The sequence below is a fragment of the Scaptodrosophila lebanonensis genome, unplaced genomic scaffold (genome assembly GCF_003285725.1).
Source record: "Scaptodrosophila lebanonensis strain 11010-0011.00,11010-0021.00 unplaced genomic scaffold, SlebRS2 tig00000001-arrow-pilon, whole genome shotgun sequence".
NCBI lineage: Eukaryota > Metazoa > Arthropoda > Insecta > Diptera > Drosophilidae > Scaptodrosophila > Scaptodrosophila lebanonensis.
In genome coordinates this window covers 7531356-7553831 of record NW_022060529.1, presented here as the reverse complement: position 1 = coordinate 7553831, position 22476 = coordinate 7531356, and the positions used below count along the sequence as shown (strand labels likewise).

Below are 22476 nucleotides of genomic sequence, written 5' to 3'. Positions count from 1 at the left end.
AGCTGTGCTCTTATTAGCCCAGTTACGCTCTCTGCTCACGACTAACAACCTGTTTAGTTCGCATCTGCTGCTTGTTGCTTTGCTCTCTTCGCAAGCAACAATTCAAGTCGAATGCGCTCTCATCGCACGAGCGGTGTTTCAACCCGAGTCGCTCGTGTATAAAAGGACGAACTCGCTGCGCGCCGCTTTAGTCCTACGATATATGCCGCGTTGAATGCTTCGTCTGCTTCGGAAGCCATAAACAAATCTAAGGCCAACGCCAAAGTGAAAGTCACAAAGTGGCCAGACAAGCTCGCCGGATGTCAAAGCAAAGTCGAGAGTGCTTGCGCGTGTGTGGGTGGAGCTTGAGTTAAGCGCCATCGTGAAAAGGGCAGCCACTAAGTGGCTCGCGGTTAGGCACAACAAAAACAAAAACAAACTCAAAAGAAACAGCAACAGCAACAGCAATAGAAAGGAAATAAAAACGAAAACGAAAAAGCTGAAAACAAGTGCAGAGCGTCAAAATAATTGTAACATTGTTTTCGTTCCTTTTATAAGGTGTTTAACTTTCACGCCCCACGTCTGTTGGTCGTGTTGGTCGTTGTGGTCTTCAGTGCGCGCCATGTATGGGTGTCATTTGCATAAATTCCCATTTTAACTTCGAGTTGTGCTTTATTTTGCCAACGCCATTTGCTTATTTTTGTGTGTGGCAAGTGTAAGAAAAAAGCAGCTGTAGATAAGCACACAGTACGAATGAAAAATTGGAAACATTTAGGCAAAAGTTTTTAAATAATTCGCATAAGTAAAATTTTTGGAATTGCCATAGAGGCACAACAAACAAGAAATATTCAAGAAATAATAAACAATGCCGACTTGTGGCATTTTGTGTCTAATTTTGGTGTTTGTGTGGGGCACGCAGGCGACGCCGTCGGGCATCATCACCGATGTGAACAACATGTTGCGCGACGCCAAGACGGCGTCCGACCAGAAGGGCAGCCATGTTGTTGCAATGCCGAAGCAAACGCGTCATAGCCTGCAACAAACAGATGAGAACGAATCACAAACTTCGAGCGTCGAATTACTTCGCTTTGTGGATGATGATAATGAGGGCGACAATGACAATGAGCTGGAACTGGAACTGACCAAGGACGAGGGCGATGGCGATGGTGAACGAGGAAGGGAGAAGCAAACACTTGACACCTTGACACTGAACGATCAAGTGCGTCTCTTGAGCAAGCAATTGAACGCTTTAATGACACGTCGTCGTGAGGATTACGAAATGTTGGAGCATAATTTGCGAAAATCCTTGCGGCTGACCACAGATGCGGCTAATGTTGATGCGGATATGCGCAGCGAATTGGAACAGTTGAGGTGTGTATGTCAACGAGTCTATTAGAGGCTTGCAGGAGTGCATGTCGAGCAGCAAATGAATGTCTACTATTGGGCATTCATTAAGTGTTACTTGCTCAGTCGAATAAATACAACAAAATTACAAAACTGTGCTGTTTATAGAAAACAGTTGTTCATGATTAGGCGTTTTGAAAAACAATTGTTCATAAATTAGAGATACAAGGAATAGGCTTAGAGTCTATTATTTTTACAAATTTGTGCTTTGTGCCAGTTTCTGTTATGAGACTTTAATTTTACATCACTGAACATTTTGTTTGTTTGAATTTCAGACAACTTTCATATAAAGATTTCAAAGTAAATGAGTATGATTGTGTCACAGCACTTCACTGTCCAATATTCTAGATACCACAAGACTTTCTACCTTATACCTTAAGCACATTTTTTACAATTACCTTTTCAAATCTTTCTTAATCAACTTATTTGTTTGAGAAGAGCTGATAAGAAAAGTTGAACGGAACACATGTCATAAGCTCGGATTTAAAATAATGCTTATGCACATAGAAAGGCTCGTAGTAATTTAATGTCTATATTCGTAAGATATCGAAATTTTGTTTCTTTTTCTACTTTCATAAACTAGAGCATGGCTCTTATGTTGAGCATTTGGAACTTACCCAATGAAATGGCTTGACACGGCTCTTGCCAGCAAATTGAATTGTTAATTAATGTTGCTGTTGGCAACGGTGCGGCACATTCGATATGTGGCCTGTTTTGGTTGCCCCAATCGGCCAATTCCTATTAGACATGCTAGCTGGTGTACTTGCCATCGAACAATTCGAAAGTGCAACTTTGTGCACCATTTAGCGTGTCACTTCTACAAAAGTTTGTGCACGTAAATTTGTGGTAAGGCATGGGTAAAGTTAAGCTGCGCTTTTGAGGCAAGTTGCGAATTGGAACTTCTGGACTCGCACTCGTAATGCTGTCAAGCACACAACAGCAAATTAGTTGCCACTAATTTTTTATTGGCGCGCACATGTGCTCAAGTTTTTGGGACCACAAGTAAAAGCGCTATAAACTTGCACGAAATTGAAAGGCGGTCCTAACTAATCCAATTAAACGCGCAGGAAAGTAGGCAACATTTGCTTGAGTGCCTTTTATTTTTTTCGTCTTTTCTTCTTTTTGTGCTCTCCGCTTGTTTGCCAAAGTTAATTTAAACAAATAAAACAGCAAAGGCGAATGTGAATGCGAATGCGAATACATGACATCAAGGCGCAATTCAGAAGACTCAGGGCATAAGGCAAGAGAGCAAGTCAACAGATAAGAAATCGTTGGCATTATGTGTTTATATACGCGCGCGAGCCTGTCTGTGTTTGTGTGTGTGTGTATGTGTGTGTTTATGTGTTTGTGCGAGCGGAAACACGTAGATTTGTGCAAAGGCCAAGCCTAAGCACACTCATGTGTATAGTCGTGTCCATGTAGGCTCCTGTTAGTGATTTGTTTGTTGTTTTGCTTGCTGACTAATAATGATTGTCTCATCGAGCACGACACACACACACATAGCCAAATACACAAGCAGGCAAAAAAAAACACGAAGGGCGAGTGAGAAAGCGAACGAGCGACCAGCAAGAAATGAATGAGCGACGAATGAATGACAAAGCGGCCGCGTTGTTTGTCTAACGTGGCGCGCACTCTTAATTTACTGTACATATACACATAGGTTGGCTTTAGATTCCGTTAGATTGCGGGCATTTGGGGCAGTCCTTTGTTTGCATTGCTCTTATGTATTTTGTTTTGCCGTCGTCGTAAACTTTGTCAGCGTGACACAGTAAATAATTCAACACGCGTCCTGACACCACAAAATATATGAGCGCCCATAAATATGGCCGAGGACAGTGTGCAGCGATATCAAGTGTGTATGTGTGTGTGTGTGTGGTTTATGTCGGGTGACATTATCTGATTGCACAGTGGAACTCGAGCTCATTCACATACTAAGGCTAACATTAAACGGGCTCTTATTATGCGCCACTGCTTCGGATTTGGAGAAACGAGCGATAACATTGCGCGGGGAGGTGCTTTTCACTTTGCTCTTGACAGCTCCCTCGCGAACTTTGCTCTGGCAGTGCAGCTTCCATTTATAAATTAAATCTAGGTATATAGAGTGTGTATGTATATACAATACATATGCTCGTTGACATATATACTCGTGTATGGCAGAAGGGCAAATCAAATCGCATGCCAATGTTGCGTTTTCAATTCGTTCGATGTCATTGGCAGCATATTCAATTTTCAATTTCTCATGCTCTTGCCTGACATGTCCCGCTCTATTTTTCTATACGTGGCTGTTGTTGTGTCGCTGTAAAGGCAATGACAAAATTGAACTCACAAAAAACACAAATAAACCAAACACCAAAAATCTCGCTAAAAATGCGGAACGCTGTTGCTGCCAGGTATTGCACCTTGCTAATAGTTTAGTCGCTTCTTTAATGGCCCCGAACAATAGTTCTATTAACAGAGACGGGATATTTTTATGCATTGCGGTGATTAGTAAAGGACTAGTTTCGTGCAATCCGCTTCCGAAAACTATTCCTATTTAGCTTATAAGTCAGATGCTGAGCCAAATTATATTAAAAAAAAGTTTGTTTAATGCTGAATCCTTGCAATATAACCTGATTATATCAAAGTGCAGTTGCGCGGCATGAGAAAAGTTTTATAAAAGAAAACAAGCAAGTACTTAAGTTTCGAAACGCTAAAGCTTATAAAGCCTTTCAAATGTACTTTTCCGTTCTTAATTAATCTAAAAAATGTTCTTCTTGTGCAAAAACGAAAGATTATAAGAACAACATTAGAATGTTTTTCTTATCTTTATTATATCTCAAACTAATTCAAACCATGGCTATACCAGCTGACTTTCTAATACTGGACTTTGATCCGAATCTAATTAATATTATTCAATTTTATACTCTTTGCAATTATAATTTTTAAACGAGTCATGTAAAATGTGATGCTCGACAGGTATGCCCGTTAATGATCTTTAGAAACGTTTTACTTTATTATTTGATTAAAACCAATCTTGTACAGTCTCGTGTGTAAATTGTTGAGTTGAAGTATGATAAATTATTGTATTGAATTTTCTTATTTGTAATTCAATAAATTAAAAAAAAGATCATGCATGACTTTTTACGAATAAATTGAGAGATCATGCTTTTCATCATTTATGTTCACATATATTTTGAAAAACAAAATTTACTTTACTTGTGATGTGAATGCTTAGGTCGGATAGCTGTTAAAAATGATGTAGGTATTTGTCTCTTTGAAAATTTAACCTTAATAGCTTGAAATAAAGCAACAAGGTTGCATAGAAATGCTTACATTGGTAGTCGTGGGTACATAATAAATTTTATGAATCTCTTTCTGGGCGGTCTAGACATCAGAGTAAATGCAATACCTTTTTGCAAGAATGCAGTAAACTTTATGAGCTCGTATCGTTTGTCCCAAGTTAAAGGTCAGATGCACAAACACTCACTTAAAAATATTTCTCTGCTTACTTATATACATAAGCATATATATTCGGAGGTATGGTATGGGCTTTTTAATTTAATATTTGAAAAGGAATTAAACGAGTACTGAAGGAACTTTTTACATATCCATGGTAACCAGCGGTCGTGGGCAACTTTTTCAAGTCGTAAAACTCACAAAAAACACACACACACTCATACACTTAAAAGCTCATACACTCTTTAACGAAGTGACGCAACTCCCTTGCACAAAATATAACAAATTGAAATATTGCGCATAAGCGGCGTTGGAAAACAAAAGCATGCGCCCCACTAGTACCAAAAATATACAAGAAAAGTTTTATGAAAATTTCATGTAGTTTTGCTCTTTTGACAGTGAAAAATAAAACAACTGTAGCAGTAGAGGTAGTACAGTAGCAGCCGCCGCAACCTTGTCAAAAAAGTTTCCACCTACACAAGCAGCAACAGAGTAAAATTTTCCCACTGACAACTTTAATTGTCCAAAATGCCACAAAAATGCGTTGAAACCACAATTCGAGAAGTTGGCGGCAGCTCCTGCCAACTGCCACAAGTGTTGCTACACAACATTTTCATTTCCGCTTCCGCTTTTCGAGACCAAAAAATATATTTTCCTACACTCCAAACACACAACACGCGTACTCCTACTTTCCCCTCTTCTCTGTTTGAGCAAAACTTTTTTATTTTATTTCCCAACTCTACATTATTTTTCATTTTAGGGCAAAGTAAAGTTCACTGTAATTTCTGACGTACAAAAACAAATGCGATTGTATGTTAGCTCGAGTGTGTGTCTGCCTGTGTGTTTTGAGTGTGTCTGTCTTGCTGGTACCGCTTGCGGCACTTTTGCATTTGCTGTTATTGTTTTGGGAACAAAAAAAGTTAGACAGCTGTCCATCCATACGCAAATGTTTGCTCTGTATTTACAACTGCCACAAAATTTCAATGCACGGTGAGTAAATATTCAGTAAACTGAAAAGTTGTGTGCAAAATTATTACTGAGCCTTTGCCAGCAATGCGGTCAACTACAGACATTCGATTAAAAGCCTGTAATTAACACTGCCGACCCACTGCTCAGCATACAAGTATTTTAAAAAAGAAATGTTCAAAATGGTATTTTGAAACAACCTGGGGGCAATTGGGTAGTTTTAATAGTTTTGGTTTTATCGCTTTTATGAATAACGTTGTTGATATGTAGCACAAATGGCTACTAAACTAATAATAATATTAATAATACTGTGTTAGCATATCCTCAATGGATATTTTCTGCAATTTATTTATTTTATTATTCACAATCATTCTCTTTATTAACGCACAAGCACACTGATTAGACTCTTAAAACACAAGTACTAATAAGTTCAGCTTGTCAAAGAGTCTTAAAATGTTAGACTTTCCATTAAATTAAGATCGCTTTCCAAAGTAAACTAAAATTGTGCAGCTTTAATATGCATGCCACCAGTCCACTAATTACAGTCACGCCAAAATGTTTAAATTACAGGCGCGAGGTGCAAGCTCTGCGGGATGCGCAGAGCTCGGCCAACAAGGAACGCCTCACGGTCGAGTGGCTGCAACAGTCGATTTCGGAGATACGAAAGCAGCTGGTGGAACTGCAGCGCACTGCGGGCACTGTGGCCAAGGACATGCAAGTGCGGAGCACAGGCTACGAGGACTTGGCCACTATACGCAATGACTTCCAGCAAATCAAATTGGAGTTGGCAGCGCAACGTGAGCGACAACAACAGAATGAGGTACTCGTTCAGGAACTGCGCGAGGAGTTGCTGCAGCAGGAGGAGGATTACAGACGATTGCTGAACAAGCAGGAGCAACAGAAACAGGAAAAGCATAATCATTCGGCCAGTGTTGAGGAGGACAGCGCGAGTCAGGAAGTTGAGGTGCGTAGTCAATATGTTTGAGTGCGGCAGCTTTATGCTAATGATCAGATAAGCACGCAAATAAGCCTGCCACACATACACTCCACTACACACACCCAAAATTACACTCAGAAAAAGGTTCAAAAAGCTATTTTTAGAGTCATATAACGAACGCAATCAACAATAGTTTGACATCGATTGGATTAATAGATTGAATGCTTAATTTATTGTTGTGGTTATTCATTTTCAACTTTTACTTCATTTAACCGGCAAGAAATCCACTGCTTCTCTCCATATCGTTTATGTTTTGCAGTAGCTGACAGGAGACTAGTTCAGCTCAGTTTTAGAAATACTTTCCACATTGTATACATAATTCTAAGCATCATTCTCTCATTCGGCTTGTATCCAGACTTAGGACACTACACTAGAGTAGAAACTATGATTTATTGTGAGAGACGTTGGCAAGCGAGACAAAGAGAAAACAATTGAATGAACATTTAAACTGATGCTCGCTTTATAGTTGTTGTTGCTGGACTGTTATGCAATTTCAGCGTAATGTTTCAGGTTAGTTAACAGGCTACTATTTCATTAAGTTATGTCTAGATCTTACTCTTAAAGCACTTGTGTGTAGTACGGTTATTTATTTATTTATTTATGTCAAAAACATTGACTGTCGACATAGGAGGAAAATATACTTGTATATAAAAGAAAAGCCTAAGAAAAAGAAATCTAATCAAATTACAATAATTAACGCCCCCGACCCGGTGGGGGAGTATTAATTGCCCTTCGGCTAGCTGTGCACCGTTTTACAGCCAAGTGTAGTCAGAGGCGTCAATAGTTCTACTGATATAAAAAAAGGAAACTTAACAGAGAGAAGAAACCACATACTTGTAATATACGTAAAGAAAAGTCTTACTAATTTTTTGCGTTACTAATACCGGAACGGTTAGCAATTCGATTATCTTCAGCTCCCTATGTCCCATTGTTTTCTTTGTGTGTAGAATACATAAGGACATGTTTTATGTTCGGTCTTTTATGGTTTAAAAAATTTTTGTTTAAGTGCTCGCATAAAGAGGCCAACACGGCAGCCACAGCACGCGCAGTATTGCCCTGCCCGGCTATTGCCTCACCTTGGCAACCCTGCACATTATCTGCGCATTTTATGCCTCACTTTTTGGCAGTATTTCCCCCACACCCCCTATCCCATACCCTAGTCTGCCCCCACAGGGTACCCATTGTTGGGGGCCATCTGCGGCACGATGTGCTAACGAGCGGGCAACTGACGTACTCCGGAGCACGTATGGATGTACACATGAATATATGGAAATCCATATATGTTTGTATAAATACGAGTGTCTGACTGACTTTTAATGTGCTTCACATGCGGCTTCGCACATACATATGTACATATATATTCATATGAATGCTTAAATTACTCATACACACCGCATGACGTTGTCGCATTTAATATTTAATGTTTCCTTCATTGCGCGTTGCTCTTAGCCACTCAGATCCAGTCCAGCAGGACCTCTTGGTTCTTTGCACATGTGATTTGGTAAACTGAAAGGAGCTTGAACGTAAATTAACCAATGAGACTAATCCGTAGACATCAACTGGCACCATGCCCAAGTCCTCAACGAATTAAATGTGGCAAGACTTGAAATGGTACTTCAACAATTTTATTACCATTTAACCTTTAAATGATTAAAATAAAGCCGCAATTTTATAGCTACAGCTACAAAGAGCAAAAGTAATCATCAAAATTAAGCATTTGGTCATCAATTTCTCCTTAATAGTTGTTGTATGATCGAATATTTGAAATAATTGGAATGGAATGGAATTCCTCAAGTTCACCTTGGAAAATATTTATATATTTCAGAGGGACAGTTAAATATAAACCGAAGGCTCTCTATACTGACTAGTTCTCACAAATTGGTGATCCAATTAATTCCTTTCTGAGCAAGTTGAGCTGCTTTTTCAAATGCAGATTTTTGTAAGCAGAAAAACATTTTGAATAGCAATATCCATCTCTATTGGAAAACATTTAACTTTTACTTGAAAAGTAGCTTCAAAGTGGAAGTGGGTGGAATATACTTGCAAGAAATTCAAATACAAGTAGTTTTTCCGCAGGGCCATAAATAATAAAATATGATAATATGGCAGCAATTTAATTGCACTTTAAAAGGGATTTAAATTGAAAATTTAATTAATTATAATAGAGGCAGTAGCGCCAATTTCTTTCCTTCAACTTTCCTAATAAAGGAAAAGGTAACAAAAGAAATCAGCTCTAACGATTTTTAATTATAATTTTAGCTTAAAAGGAAACAAAGCACCTTACTAAAATTAAAAGCAAGCAAAGCAGCTTCATGCAGCTGCTGGTGATGACGCTGTTGTTGTTGTTGTTATTATTGTTGCTGGCAGATAACAACAGGTAAGAAAAAAGAGTTCAAATGGGTTGTGGTTTTTTCTCCCCATGGTCCTGCTGCAAGCGAACATGAATAAATAAAGCAAAAAAGTGGAACAGTGTGCTTCATTAAAAGGATTATGCGGTATGCTCTCGATATGCTGGCATATGGAGTCCACTTTGTTGTTGTTGCTGTGGCTGCTGTAATCGTTGGCAAAATATGTCAGTGAGACTTCAAACTGGTTTTTTATCCCATGTACATGTTTATGGATGAGTGTATTATTTCATATGTAGATTTTTTGGGACAGCCACCTGTTTATTATTACGAGTATTTCTTTTATTGTTGTGCGGGTACGAGAATTAAAAACTTATTGCGTTTCATAAAATAGTCTTCAAAGAGCGTTCTACAAGTATTTGTATTTGTTTGGCATTCAATACATGCTAAGCTGCTGGAAATTTCTTTGAAATATTTTTTTCACCACTAAACTGCTTAACTAGGTTGGTTTTCAGATGAGGAAGATGCGTGCGTCTTATTTTGCTGATTGAAAACCAAAATTTTATTGGGTTCAAAGCGATTACTTGGCTAGGGGCCCACTAAAAAATTGCCGCAAATTGCTTTAAAAAAACATAAAAAAATGAAAATGAAAACGAAAACCAATAAAATGTACAAAGCGGCGTTTAAGCGGCTTTCGCTTGAATGCGTGCATAAGTGCGGCTAACACACACAAATACTTCCACACACACACACATGGGTTTTGTGTGTTTATGTAACGTTTACAGCCACGCCTTTGCTAACCAACAACAATAACAGCAACAGCAACAACCAACAATGGCATTAAGCTCGACCATAGCCCGATAATACAATATAACATGAAATTGCTGAAAATTGCAAACAAAGAGCAGGAAATCACCTTTTAATCGCTTTCGGTGCAGTGCCAGCTGCGTTGGCCAAGTCGGCGAGTCGTCGAGTCGTCGACTTGGAGGGCGAATGTTGATAATGGCAGCCTGTCTTTTGTCTTCCCAAAAAGCAGCCAGCCAGCCAGCCAGCCAGCCAGCCAGCCAGCCAGCCAGCCAGCCAACGAGCCAACCAAAAGCAGCAGCAGCAAAAGAAGGAGCAGATGCTTCAGAGTGCCTTGATAATCTGTAGAGTGCGTGTGTCTGGGTCTCCTTTTATGATGCGCGCGCTTCTTCAACACAATTTGAGCCTTTTCATTATTTTTGCTTCCCACACGCCAACCAACAGGCGAACGCCATGTAAAAGTTGAAAAGGGCCACCAAACTCACTGACAGCCCAATGTGCACTCGAGTTGGAGAGTGAAAACAACAACCACAGTACCTGTAGGTATTCCTTCTACGAAATGGCGAACAAAAAATTGCGATTTTATATTTTCAACTTTTATTACAAGAACTTTGCTGCAAAGAAATTAGGTTGAATTAGAACAAAGCCAAAAAGCAAAAACAGCAAGCCAACCAGAGTGAAACGAAACCCGACATAACAAAATAAAATTGCACAGGTGGCTCTTTTGGAATAAAGCACATTCCTTGTGTTGCAGACCTTACTCACACATTTATTTTTTAAACAAATTTAATTAACTTTTTCCCTTGTTACTGCGCTTTTCATCAATAGACAGAAAAGTCCATAATTGATTATTGCTTGTACTAAGTTGGATATCAAAATGGTTGTTATGTGAGTTGTAGACATAATAACCAACCAGTATTGACTTGTAATATTTAAGGATATGAACGGATACATGAAGTTACTAACTGATCAAAATTATTTACAAATTTCGCTCTAACCTTTTCATTTTGCTCAATATTTTATTGTCTACCCAACTGAATTGTCTACCACGTGCTTCAAAATATTCTTGCATCTACTTCAAGCATTCCGTATTGTATTAAAATTATTTACAAACTTTCGTCTAACATTTTCATTTTATACAATTGTTAATTGACTTCATGTTCCAACATTTCTTTGAATTGCTTTATTTTCCAACAATTCCTTTGAGGTTTTGTAATAAATGTTGTTGCCCTTAAATCTTTTATTAAGTGAATTTGTCCATTTTAAAACAGTTTTCTTAATTTCAATCAAGACATTTTTGGGCAGATATTACAATTATGGCTATAAATTCCTTCCTAATTTACTTAATTCTCTTGATAAAAGTTGGCATACAGACTGGTAACCACTGGTAACTGGAGATATTTTACAAATAGTTGAAAATTCTGAGAATAACCAAGTGAATGCGGGGAACCTGGACACCAAGTTTGGTAATTCTAGCTCTTCTACCTTCAGATATCCTTTTGTTCAAACAGAGATACATGTCTATATTGTCAGGTTCTTTAATTGTATGCATTTCTTCAGTTTATTTACATACAAATAAATAAAATTAAATAAGAATAACTTCCGCAATGCTGTGCTCTTGTCTATGCACACGTCTGCTCTCTTCGACGACTCAAACGATACTCCCCTCTCCTCATACTTGACAATATCGGCTCGTCTCGTCATACTGATCAACAATATATATACTTTGTGAGGTCTGTCATGCCTCCTTTTGTGTGTTACATACATTCGCACTAAACTAGTATACGCTTTTAATATAAAAACACCATTAACGACTGATCTAGTGGTTGTAATGGCGTTTGTCTGATTTGACTTTAAGAAAAGAATGCTGTTGTGAATAATTTATGTCCAGCATTAGTAGAGCTCAACCAATTTTCCCCTAGACAACTAATTTTTGTGCACCCACTAATGAAGTTTTAATTGTGTTTGCTGTCATACAACGACAGCTGCTTCTGACAAGCTACGAAGCGTCTAATTGATAAATATGTTGATAAACAGCAAGAAAAATACTGAATATACAAAGATATTAATGAAAACGAAAGATATGAATGCCTGATGGAGATACAAGCACGCACACATGTGCCTGCATAACAAATATCGCCCGATGGAGCCTGTCACTTGCAACAGTTGTTGTATAAACATCAAGTAATACGCAAATGTTTATCATTGGTTATTGATGCTTTGGGCTCGGACAGAAGCACACATGCCAGATACACATACATACATACACACATACATATATAGACTTGTATATAAATTTCTACACCTACACAGACGTTAGCATATACAGAAGAAGTTGTTGTTAAATTAGGGAAGCAAATAACTAAGCAGAGGTAGGCAGTTTGGAATATTGCTGGATATTTTCGATAGCTTTTGTCTTATTTCGTTCCATTTCGTTTTATTCCTTGACTCGGCAGGTTGCTATCCGCCTACATTTTGTTATGAGCTCTCATTCTGCCATGCACTTTCCATATTTCCATGCTGATACGAGTCTGTGTTCATTCTCAGTGATACTTTGTCTTGTACATAGCATTATTTTCGCCGCTTCTTTTTTTATTTTTGCTGGTTCTCGTTGTTGTTATTGCTGTTGTTATGGAATAACGGCAGCACAATTTGTTTGATTGTTTGAGAGTTTTGTATGCTATGTAAGCCGTTTGTTTGCCTGTCGCCGTGCCTTTCGTCTACACACGTACATGCGTATACTTGATATTTATTTTATGACTCAAATTATCTTTATTGAAACTCGGCATACACTTGAGATTCATGTTTATGTATTATATATACCATGTATAAACTGTATACATGTTTTTATATATACTCTCCCCTTTTTCAACTTTAGTCAAAAGTGTTTTTATTTTCCGCGAAATTTCCATGGTTTCCATGCAAATTCCCAAATGGCGAAAATAAAGCCGTTTGCCTGCACCGCTTCTGAATTATAATATACTCTAGGAATAGTCTTGATGGTTGCCATACAATACACTGGTATACCTATATACATACATACATACTCGAGTATATATATTTTTGTGTGTCTGTGTTTCGGCACGAGTTGCCATTATTTGCTCAGTCGAGAAAATGTTCAGTCTCGTCTTTTGTATGAGCCCGTTTTTCATATGAAAAGTGTTTAAATTGAAATTGTTGTGCATTATTTGTGATAATTTATATTTGAAGTGCTCATATTAAGTTTTTCAATGCGCGGTGGTGCGACGGCGTATACGTATTTTTAGTTTCCCATTATGCATACGTCTGCAATTTTGCCAGCTACTGTTGCTGTGGCCCCCAAATGAGCATTAAGTTAATAGCATTTTGTGCCACTTTGTGCTACACTCTCTCACACACATACATATTAAATATATATATATATATACTAGAGGTGCGCATGACTTTCAAAGCGTCCAAAATTGGACAAACACGGTCACGAGACTAAAGAAAGAATCTATTCTTTTCCTTACATTATTTCGTGCTATATTATTTATTTCCATCGTATGCGCTACCATATGCGCCTTTCAATAAATGTATGGTGACTAATGCCTTTTATTTTGAGGGAATTTTGTATATTTATTAATCGATACTGCGGCCCGAAAAGAAAAGTGTTTCAAGAGAAGCAAAAAATTAAAGAAGCAGGTAAAAAGTGTATATATGCTTAAAAGTGTAGAACCTTGTTAGATTGTTGATAGTGGACTGCCTACAATTTGCTATCAATCCATAACAATCCGTTTAATAGCAATAGTTTGTTGTCTATCGAAATATTTTAATTGAAGCTTAGTTCAAAGAATTGAGCCTGATTTTTAGTGCGTGCTATTTTCGTGTTTGATAATGCTACTTATTTTAAGGATTAAAAGAACGACGCATACCCACCACTATTTCATAAAATATATATGGGTTGGCATACCATATTCGGCGGAGCTTGCCACTTTCAGAAGCGCACACAAGTCGTATTAAATTTTAACGACAGTTCGCTTTAGAGCGCTTCTAAAAATGGCAGCAGCAACCGGAGCGCACTTTTTTCTTTACACAAACACATGCGTACATACGGACGCACACCCACACGTGTACACATCTATTCGGACTCCCTGTTCACATGGTGTGCGTTCAGCTAACGTGCTAATAGCAAATCCTTGTTAGCTTTCACTTAAGTACAACATGTAAAAATTTGCTTTAATCCTTGCACGAGTCATTGACGCCGTTGTGGTAATATCTGGATGAGTACGTGTGTGTCTGTGCCTGTACGTGGCCGAAAATTAATTAGCGCGTCTGCTCTCTAACGTGACAATGGGTGTCTGATTAGTGCTGCTTAATTATGACTACGCTTTCCCATTATGCGCTATCAAATATTTAAAAGCTGCATAATTTACGCTTATGTTGAGGGACTTTAGAATTTTGAATTACCAGCTTGCCAAACATAATTTCACGTGCTGCTTGTCACATATCCATGACGCAATTTGGCTTTCTGAGTGTTGTTTAAATAGCTATTTAATTACATCTATTACCTTGATTCATGTATGTATTTTAAATATTTTTATGCTTGTTGGCATATTGTTCAAAAACATCAAATTCCAGTCAAAGGCAATCTTTAAGCTAGAGCTCTGGTGCCTTGTGTTTCTCTGTTTTTGTAGACACCGCCAGCATGCACGTGCGGCATTAGCGTTGTTCGTGACCTTTCACATAAAACAACGCGCTCATATATGTGTTTCTGTGTGTGTATGTGTTTGTGTTTATTCAATGCCTTTAGTTGTTGCTGCAAACGAAGCTCTGTCAGCACTCGCCCAGGCACGAGCGTCTTTGTCATGGTAGCAACGCATACGAGCATATCGCCAGATATCTTTTGGTGCACGTTAGGAACCTTATCGATTGGATGGTTGGTATATTTATGGCGTTTCTGGTGTGGGTGGCATTAATTAAAATTATTGGCACAGAAATTAATTCAATTTAATTTATGCTGCTTTGTTCTTCCACCTTGCAAGAAAATATGAGAATGATTTAATAAACAAAATATTTTCTGCGAACCTAAAGAACATTGTATTTTGTTACTTTTTTGCAAAGTTATATATTCTAAAAGTGCTTTAATTCCCAGTAGATCAACCGAAAAATGATAGCTAAAACAAACTGAAATATAAATAAATTTAATGTATCTTTAATATACACGTAGTTTTTTAAATCGTACACATAAAATGTAGCCAATGTCAACCAGATATATGTTTTCATGTACTTGAACCCACATGCAATGAAATGTATTTAATTAAGCCACTTCTGTAGACACTTGTAATGACACTTTTTGTTCTACCTTCTTCTATTTTCCTTTGGTTAATTATGAAAACACGTAAATTCATTTCCATTCAGCAATGCGACAAAAGCATTGAAACTATCGCATTTTTAATGAGTGGCAAACAAATATCTGCCAGCATTACATTCATTACATTCACATAACTGTGACCCAAATGGCATTACCTTGGTTTGCGTTGTTACTCAGTGAAATTATAAATATAAATTTATGCAGTTTTTAGCCCTCGGAGACACACTCCCTTCCGTTCTCGACTCACACCTCTGCAGACTTTAGCGTCACTTGCATAGCTCAATGTGTCCCTAGTACCCATATTTGCATTTGCATGTGAATGTGAGTGCGTGTACATCCAAGTGTGTGTGTGTGTATGTAAATGATGGGTCACAGCGTGCAGCTGCCTTCTTGCAAGTTCCCGTCTCCAGTGTGGCATAGACGCCAAGGATTTGCAGGCGACATTGCTGTTGTTCTTGTTGTCGCAGTCTCTGGTACTGACATTATTGTTGGCGTAGCATGTCATCTGACAAAGCTGTTAGTGTTGTTAGCGTCATCGTTGTCGTGGGTTATGAAATGCATTTATTATAAATGGATTTTGTATTCAATTCCCAGCTCATAATCCAAGCCCATGTATGCGTATGTTGTTGCTTTTGTTAGAACAAAGTAAACCACGGCACTCTGGGAAAGATGCTTAAGTAAGGTGGCGTGTGGCAACAAATCTTGCAAAATGTGGCAAAACTCTAACATAATTTCCAGCGCACTTCATACTAAATCCCCCCTTTATTTTGGCTCACTCTTTGCTTACAGTCAAGCAGCGATATGATGGCAGATCACAAGCGCCGCCATTGCCGATTCCAGCATCAACAAATCCACGAGCTGCAACTTTCCCAACGTAGCCTGAGGCGACAGGTGAACGAACTAAAGTATCATCGCATTGATGAGCGTGTGCGGAGCCTCGAGCTCGAGCAGCATCGCATTGCCAATGCCAATTTCAATTTGAGCCGGCAAATCGCCTCGCTCGACAAACTGCACACATCGATGCTGGAACTTCTAGAGGATGTAGAGGGGCTGCAAACCAAAATGGACAAAAATATTCCCGAGCTGCGTCATGAAATTTCAAAACTGGAGTTCGCCAACGCACAAATCAGCTCTGAGCAGAACATGGTGCGCGAAGAGGTCAAGAATGCGGCTCGCTCCCTTCAGGCCATGGCTGTAAGTGTGAGCGCATTGCAGGATGAGCGCGAGGGCGTGAAAAAGCTGATGGGTACAGTCGAGCAACTACAAACCAGTGTCGATCGCGTCCAGTCGCTAGTAAACGCCGAGCTGAGCAATAAGGTAAGTGCCATAATCGATAAAAACTATAATACTATTGATAAGTCGAAATAAACAAAAAATGAAGCATTCCGAACACAATAATAAAAGAATATGCATCGCATTTAAGGCCAACCATTCTCAAAATAAATATTGGCGGAATGATTTTCTAATATTGAATGTACTTGAAACTCGATTCAAAGTGATTGCCAGTCAGTAATATGTTAATCTACACTATATTAACATCCGCTTTACCAGTAATATTTATTTATTTAAATAAATTCCACGATATATTTATTAGTTATGCATATCTAACCCAATAATAATTAATATAATTAATTAATTTTGCATTATTCTATCCACAGCTTTCCCATGCCAATAAGCCACACAAGCGTGCCCATCATCAGATGCAGCAACAGCAGCATGAACCGCATACGTCAGATCTCAGCCTGGATGATAATGTTGATAGTGCGTTGGCGGAGACGCTGGTCGCAGAACTGGAGAATGTGGAGGCACAGTATGAGGCCATAATTAACAAATTGCCACATGATTGCAGCGACGTGAGTACGCCGGCCGATGGCCTGCATCTGATTGCACCCGCCGGCCAGCATCATCCACTGATGACTCACTGCACAGCCGACGGCTGGACGACTGTGCAGCAGCGCTTTGATGGCAGCGCCGACTTCAATCGCTCCTGGGCGGACTATGCGCACGGCTTTGGCATGCCCGGTGGCGAGTTCTGGATTGGCAACGAACAGCTTCATCATCTCACACTGAACAACTGCACGCAACTGCGCGTACACATGCAGGACATTTACGACAACATCTGGGTGGCGGACTATGCCAACTTCTATATATCGTCACGTGCTGATGGGTATCGCCTGCACATTGGCGACTATAGTGGTAATGCGTCTGACGCGCTCAACTATCAGCAGGGCATGCAGTTCTCGGCCATTGACGACGATCGCGACATCTCACAGACGCATTGTGCTGCTAACTATGAGGGTGGCTGGTGGTTCTCGCATTGTCAACACGCCAATCTAAATGGGCGCTACAACCTTGGCCTGACTTGGTTTGATGCGGGACGCAACGAATGGATTGCGGTCAAGTCAAGTCAAATGCTGGTCAAGCGACGGCCGAGTGCCGAATGCGCGGCGTCGTTGACAATACTGTCTGGCCAAGACACGTCCACCACGACAGAGACAGCGACAAGTGTGACATCACCCGGTCTGGCAACCACTAGCACCACTGTGGTACAATTTGTTGCTGCTGCTCAGGCGTAAGCAGTTACAGGCACTCCGTTGAGCACAGACGCGGGCCAGAGCTAGAACCACCAGAGCCATGCCTACTATAGTTTGGAGTGCGGTGATTGTGTGTGAGAGATCGTAGGTATGTCTGTATGTGCGTATGAGTACAATTGTATGTGTGCGTGTGTGTGTGTGGAACGCAATCGGTGCGTTCTAAAACTACTATATGTTTATTGTAAAAATATGAGCTCTAAGAAATAGAGCATTTATTTTTTAATTATTACTGTATTAGGTTTTGTACATAGTTAGACGAGCAACTTGCTTATACTTTAGTTAATACACATTCCAAGGGAGCTTATTGGCCTCGTCAGCATGCCAAGTAGCAAGTCTAGCGATAGCTACAATACTGGCATGACACACCAGGCGTATGCGTAATCTAAGCTACGTTTAATGAGAGTACAGAAATCGTGAGCGTTTCTTGTATTTATTTTCATTATGTATGTACAATTATCAATGAAATGCATTATAATGGATGCTGGTTTATATATTTCAATTACTGCAGCTCACGGTTTTTGCCAATAGTATGTGCGTAGTGATAAGCAAATAGTTTAATTATTTAGAATGCAGTACATTTATCAAATGCGCCCAATACGTATACATGTGTTTTGTCTTTCAGCAGATCTCATAGAGGCTTAAGTTCATTAAATTGACAACCTTCTCTCTTTCCGTTCGCAACTGCAAATTCCAAACGAATCAATATCAACACATAATTGGGCATATCACGACCGATAAAGTACACTAGCCGTCTACTAGTTCTGCAAATATTTCTAAAAAGCATAGCTATTAAGTCAATCCAGTCTAGTTTAGGCATCTCAGACAAATAATAATTATATGTCAGTGCACACATTGAATAATTCATTGAACTATATCAGATTAAACATTAAAGAGATCCGCGCGGTGTGTGCGGAAATAAAATTAGGCGTCCATATCAAGTATGTAGTTGCATAAGCTTGATTAAAAACCAGTCATAAAATACGATATTTAGTGTAGGGGTAATTTAATGTTGATTAGCAAGTTTGTATTTGTAACTGTTGTGGCATAAATGTGCGCTATAAGTTCATTTTCATATCAAAAAAATATTAGTAATAAAACAAAACAAAGAAGGCCGAATAATATTTGTTGTTGCCCTACCTTTTGTTCAAACTGTAAGTTAAACGCTCATTTCTTCAAATACCAACCGATTCCAATGCCAAAGATAAATACAGAATTCCATGCAGCGGATTGAAAATAAAAACAAAAATTCTAGTACAGTATGCGAGTACAGTATGCAAATTTATACAGAAATAAATACATGAATAAAAAAACAACTATTTTCTGCCGTTTTGCATATACCAAATATATATGTAGTTATACATAAAAGCTAGCGTTAGTATTGCAAAAGTATGAGCTAAGAAGCAGCTAAACATATAAGTGGCATACAAATAAATTATACAAGTACATACATGTATACTTTAATTTTATGTACGTTACATATTAAGTAACAGAAAATGAATACTTAAATAAAAATGAAAATGAAAAACAACTGGTCATAATAGCCGGCATATTTTACAATAAATAAATTGATGTGAAAACTCTGTGTGTACATGTCTTAGCTTATTCGACATCTACGCTTCTTTGCCAATAGCTAGCGTGGGAAATTGATCAATGTCAGATGAAGCCAAAAGATTTCAATATCGGGTGCAAAAAGTTCGAAGACGAGTTGTGAAAAGTGCGCGCTCAACGGAGGGGAGAAATGCTCACTAATATTTTCACTGCATGCATCTATATGAACGAGCCAATTTGCTAGCCAGCAGCATCAGTGCCAGCAGTAACAACAACAATAACAAGAACAAATGCACTGATTTATGGTTGCACACAGAAACCTAAATCTGAAATCCGTTGCCGGGCAAACATAGCAAAAAACAAACTCAAATGCAGCTGCCAGTGGTTTTTTTCTTGCAGCGAAAACATTTATCCCGACATACAGACCACACAACCCTACCAACAGACGCTAAGACGAATATGTAAAAAATTTGCCTTTAGTAGCAACAGACAAAAACATCAGAGCATGCTGTGAAGTACGATTGACTTGTTCTGGCATCTGGCTTTCTGAAAAATGCTGAAGTATTTGGTTGGGGCTGCAGATGAGTATTTATTTCAATAATGACTCCTATATCTAAATGGTATCTGAATGTTAGCTATATAGAAGATATTTACGTTGCTAATTGGTTCAATAAGAGGAAAATCGTAAGAATACAAAACGAGTAAATATGCATGCACATTTCTATAGAATATAAAGCATACGAGTACGTGTATATAGTATATATATACAATAGCATTCAGATACTCAAGCTGCAATATATCAGGCAGCCACACAAAGTACCACCACATTTTCTCAATATCGCAAGCATAGAAAATTTAATAATGCACTAGTGCATATTTTTCTTTCACTACGCGGCTATATTGAATAGCTGCCGACTTTGTGCTGAGCTTATCTTTATTTATACATTTTTCTGCTGACATTTTGTGCAACCAAAACATCAAGGTAATAACGCAAGCTGTCGTTGATCGCAAGCAAACTAAAAAATAGGCTTTTGAAAAATGCATGGCACTACCAATTTATTGAAATGTGCCAATTTCTAACCCTAATTTCCTTGCTACCTTGGAGTTATCATGCCAAGTATAATGTAATTTGAAAGGCTGCCCACTCAATGTAGCACTGAATAAAAGGTCGCCACTTGAGGCCGCCGCATTTCCATTTGCAAAGCTAAAGACGGTGTGAGTGCAGTCTACTCAAGGAATCGCATTTAAATTCATTTCGGCTTTACTTAGGTCAGTCAACAATGTTTCTGCACCATTTAACTTAAGAACATCTTGCGAAAAAGTCAAATTTAGTGTAAAGCACCCAAGGCGAAAGCCCTAAAAATAAAATACTCGTATATAAAAGGTTTTGGTGTGTCAAAAAAAAAAGCCCCAACACCAAGTTTACGTACAGATGAAAAATACGCATAAAATACACAACCATATAGAACGTCTGTGCAGCACTTGAATAGAAAAACACAAAGAACAAAACCGAAAATGAAATACAAGAGAAAAGCTGCACATTTAAAATGGAAATCATTCATGGTTGCGTGGTTTTTTTTTTGTCTTTTTTTATTCTTTGGTACAAGTCGACGGCGGCCATTTGGGTTCTTACTTCCGGCAATTAACAACGGGCGGCATGGTATGCAGATGCTGATGCGGATGCGGACACTGATGCGGATGTGTGCACGCGTCGACGATTACCCAAAACAGTCGATGACCGACCATCAAAGTCGGGGCAGTCAAGTGCATTGAGGTGATAATTGTTGCTGCCCGAAATTCCATTGCGTATTAAATGATTATGGCATTTGCAATAATGTTAAGTGCCTGCAATGTAAACAAATTATTGAAGTGAAACGCCAATGCGGAAGCAAAAAATTGCTGTGGTATGTAAATAAAAATTGAAAGCTTTTATTTCACAGTTTCTCCTAGTCTATGGCATTTAATAAGTTAAGTAATTGGCTTAATGTAACCTATGGATTAACGTTTGTCTGCACTTCTTCTTTTTTGATGCAAATATTTCAACACAAATTAAAAATTAACCAGTATATACCAGCTAAGAACTCAATATTGGCTGCATCGCATCTACTTTTATATATATACATATAAGTTCCTACAAAAGCATATACTCTTACTTGATGCATTGGTGGCTGAGATCGGCGGCTTTAAAACCGCGGATGGAGTGAGGATAAAAACAGGCCAAAGTTAATGAATTGTTGCATACTTTTTTGGAAGTTGTTAATTAAAATTTGAAAATTTAAAATTTAAAATCTTTAATAAAGTTTCCAAATATATATTTAGGATTAATGTATTATAATTGCTTCGCTATAAATTAGAACTTACAACAACTTTTTGTAATCAATTTTAATTTCTTTTGTGTGAAAAAATTTCCCCTAAGAACTTTTTCATTATTCATATTCTGAGATTTATGAATTCGCTTAATACTGCCATACCTTTGCTGACCGCAGTGTAAAATGCATCAGGATTAGATTGAGTCGGTTCAGAAACAATTCCTCCTTTTTGATCTTTGTGGCTTGAACCTGGCTCCTGTTTATTAATCTTCCGTCGCAAGTTAATCGCAGGACTGTCCTTCGTGTTGTGTTTCACTACAAATTTATGCTCAAGTCTTTCCAGGTTTTATTTTTACGATCTTTTCCACATTTTATGAGAAATATATCAACATTTTTAAAGAACGTTTATTAAACTGGTTATATATACATAGTCTGAAATTATATTTAAAAATAGCCTAAATTGTAAATTCTGGTAAACAATTCACAGATGCCACATAAAGCCTCTGGCACTTTAATTAAAAAGCATAATGCCTTAAGCTCACAAATGTGCTATTTGTATGTATGTAGGTTAAAAAGAGGTACAGAAAAGAATGAAAACAAATGTTAAAATAAATTTTTACGGCACTAATGTGGTATTGGGGACAAAAAAGGAATCACTCTGTTGAACAAAGAGAAAATGCTTGTAAGCTTTCTCTTTTAATCAGCTCAGCGAGAGTTGTCTTCTTGCTAATGTGGTTGGCAACCTTGTTACTGCTGCTAGGAA

The 22476-nt window shown here is 38.3% G+C and overlaps 1 protein-coding gene across 1 annotated transcript; it reads left to right on the top strand.

Moving 5' to 3' along the window:
• Positions 1-921: 921 nt before the first annotated feature.
• On the top strand, positions 922-18335 carry LOC115634018 (protein scabrous). Its single transcript, XM_030531544.1, has 4 exons — positions 922-1350; positions 6355-6748; positions 16052-16579; positions 16921-18335. Exons 1-4 carry the CDS (start codon positions 935-937, stop codon positions 17836-17838), a joined length of 2256 nt encoding a protein of 751 aa, XP_030387404.1. The 5' UTR covers positions 922-934; the 3' UTR covers positions 17839-18335.
• Positions 18336-22476: the final 4141 nt, after the last annotated feature.

Coding starts and splice junctions, on each gene's coding strand:
- LOC115634018 (XM_030531544.1), top strand. CDS start 935: ATGTTGCGCGACGCCAAGACGGCGTCCGACCAGAAGGGCAGCCATGTT. Junction 6,749..16,051: donor GCGCGAGTCAGGAAGTTGAG/GTGCGTAGTCAA, acceptor CTTTGCTTACAG/TCAAGCAGCGATATGATGGC. Junction 16,580..16,920: donor ACGCCGAGCTGAGCAATAAG/GTAAGTGCCATA, acceptor TTCTATCCACAG/CTTTCCCATGCCAATAAGCC.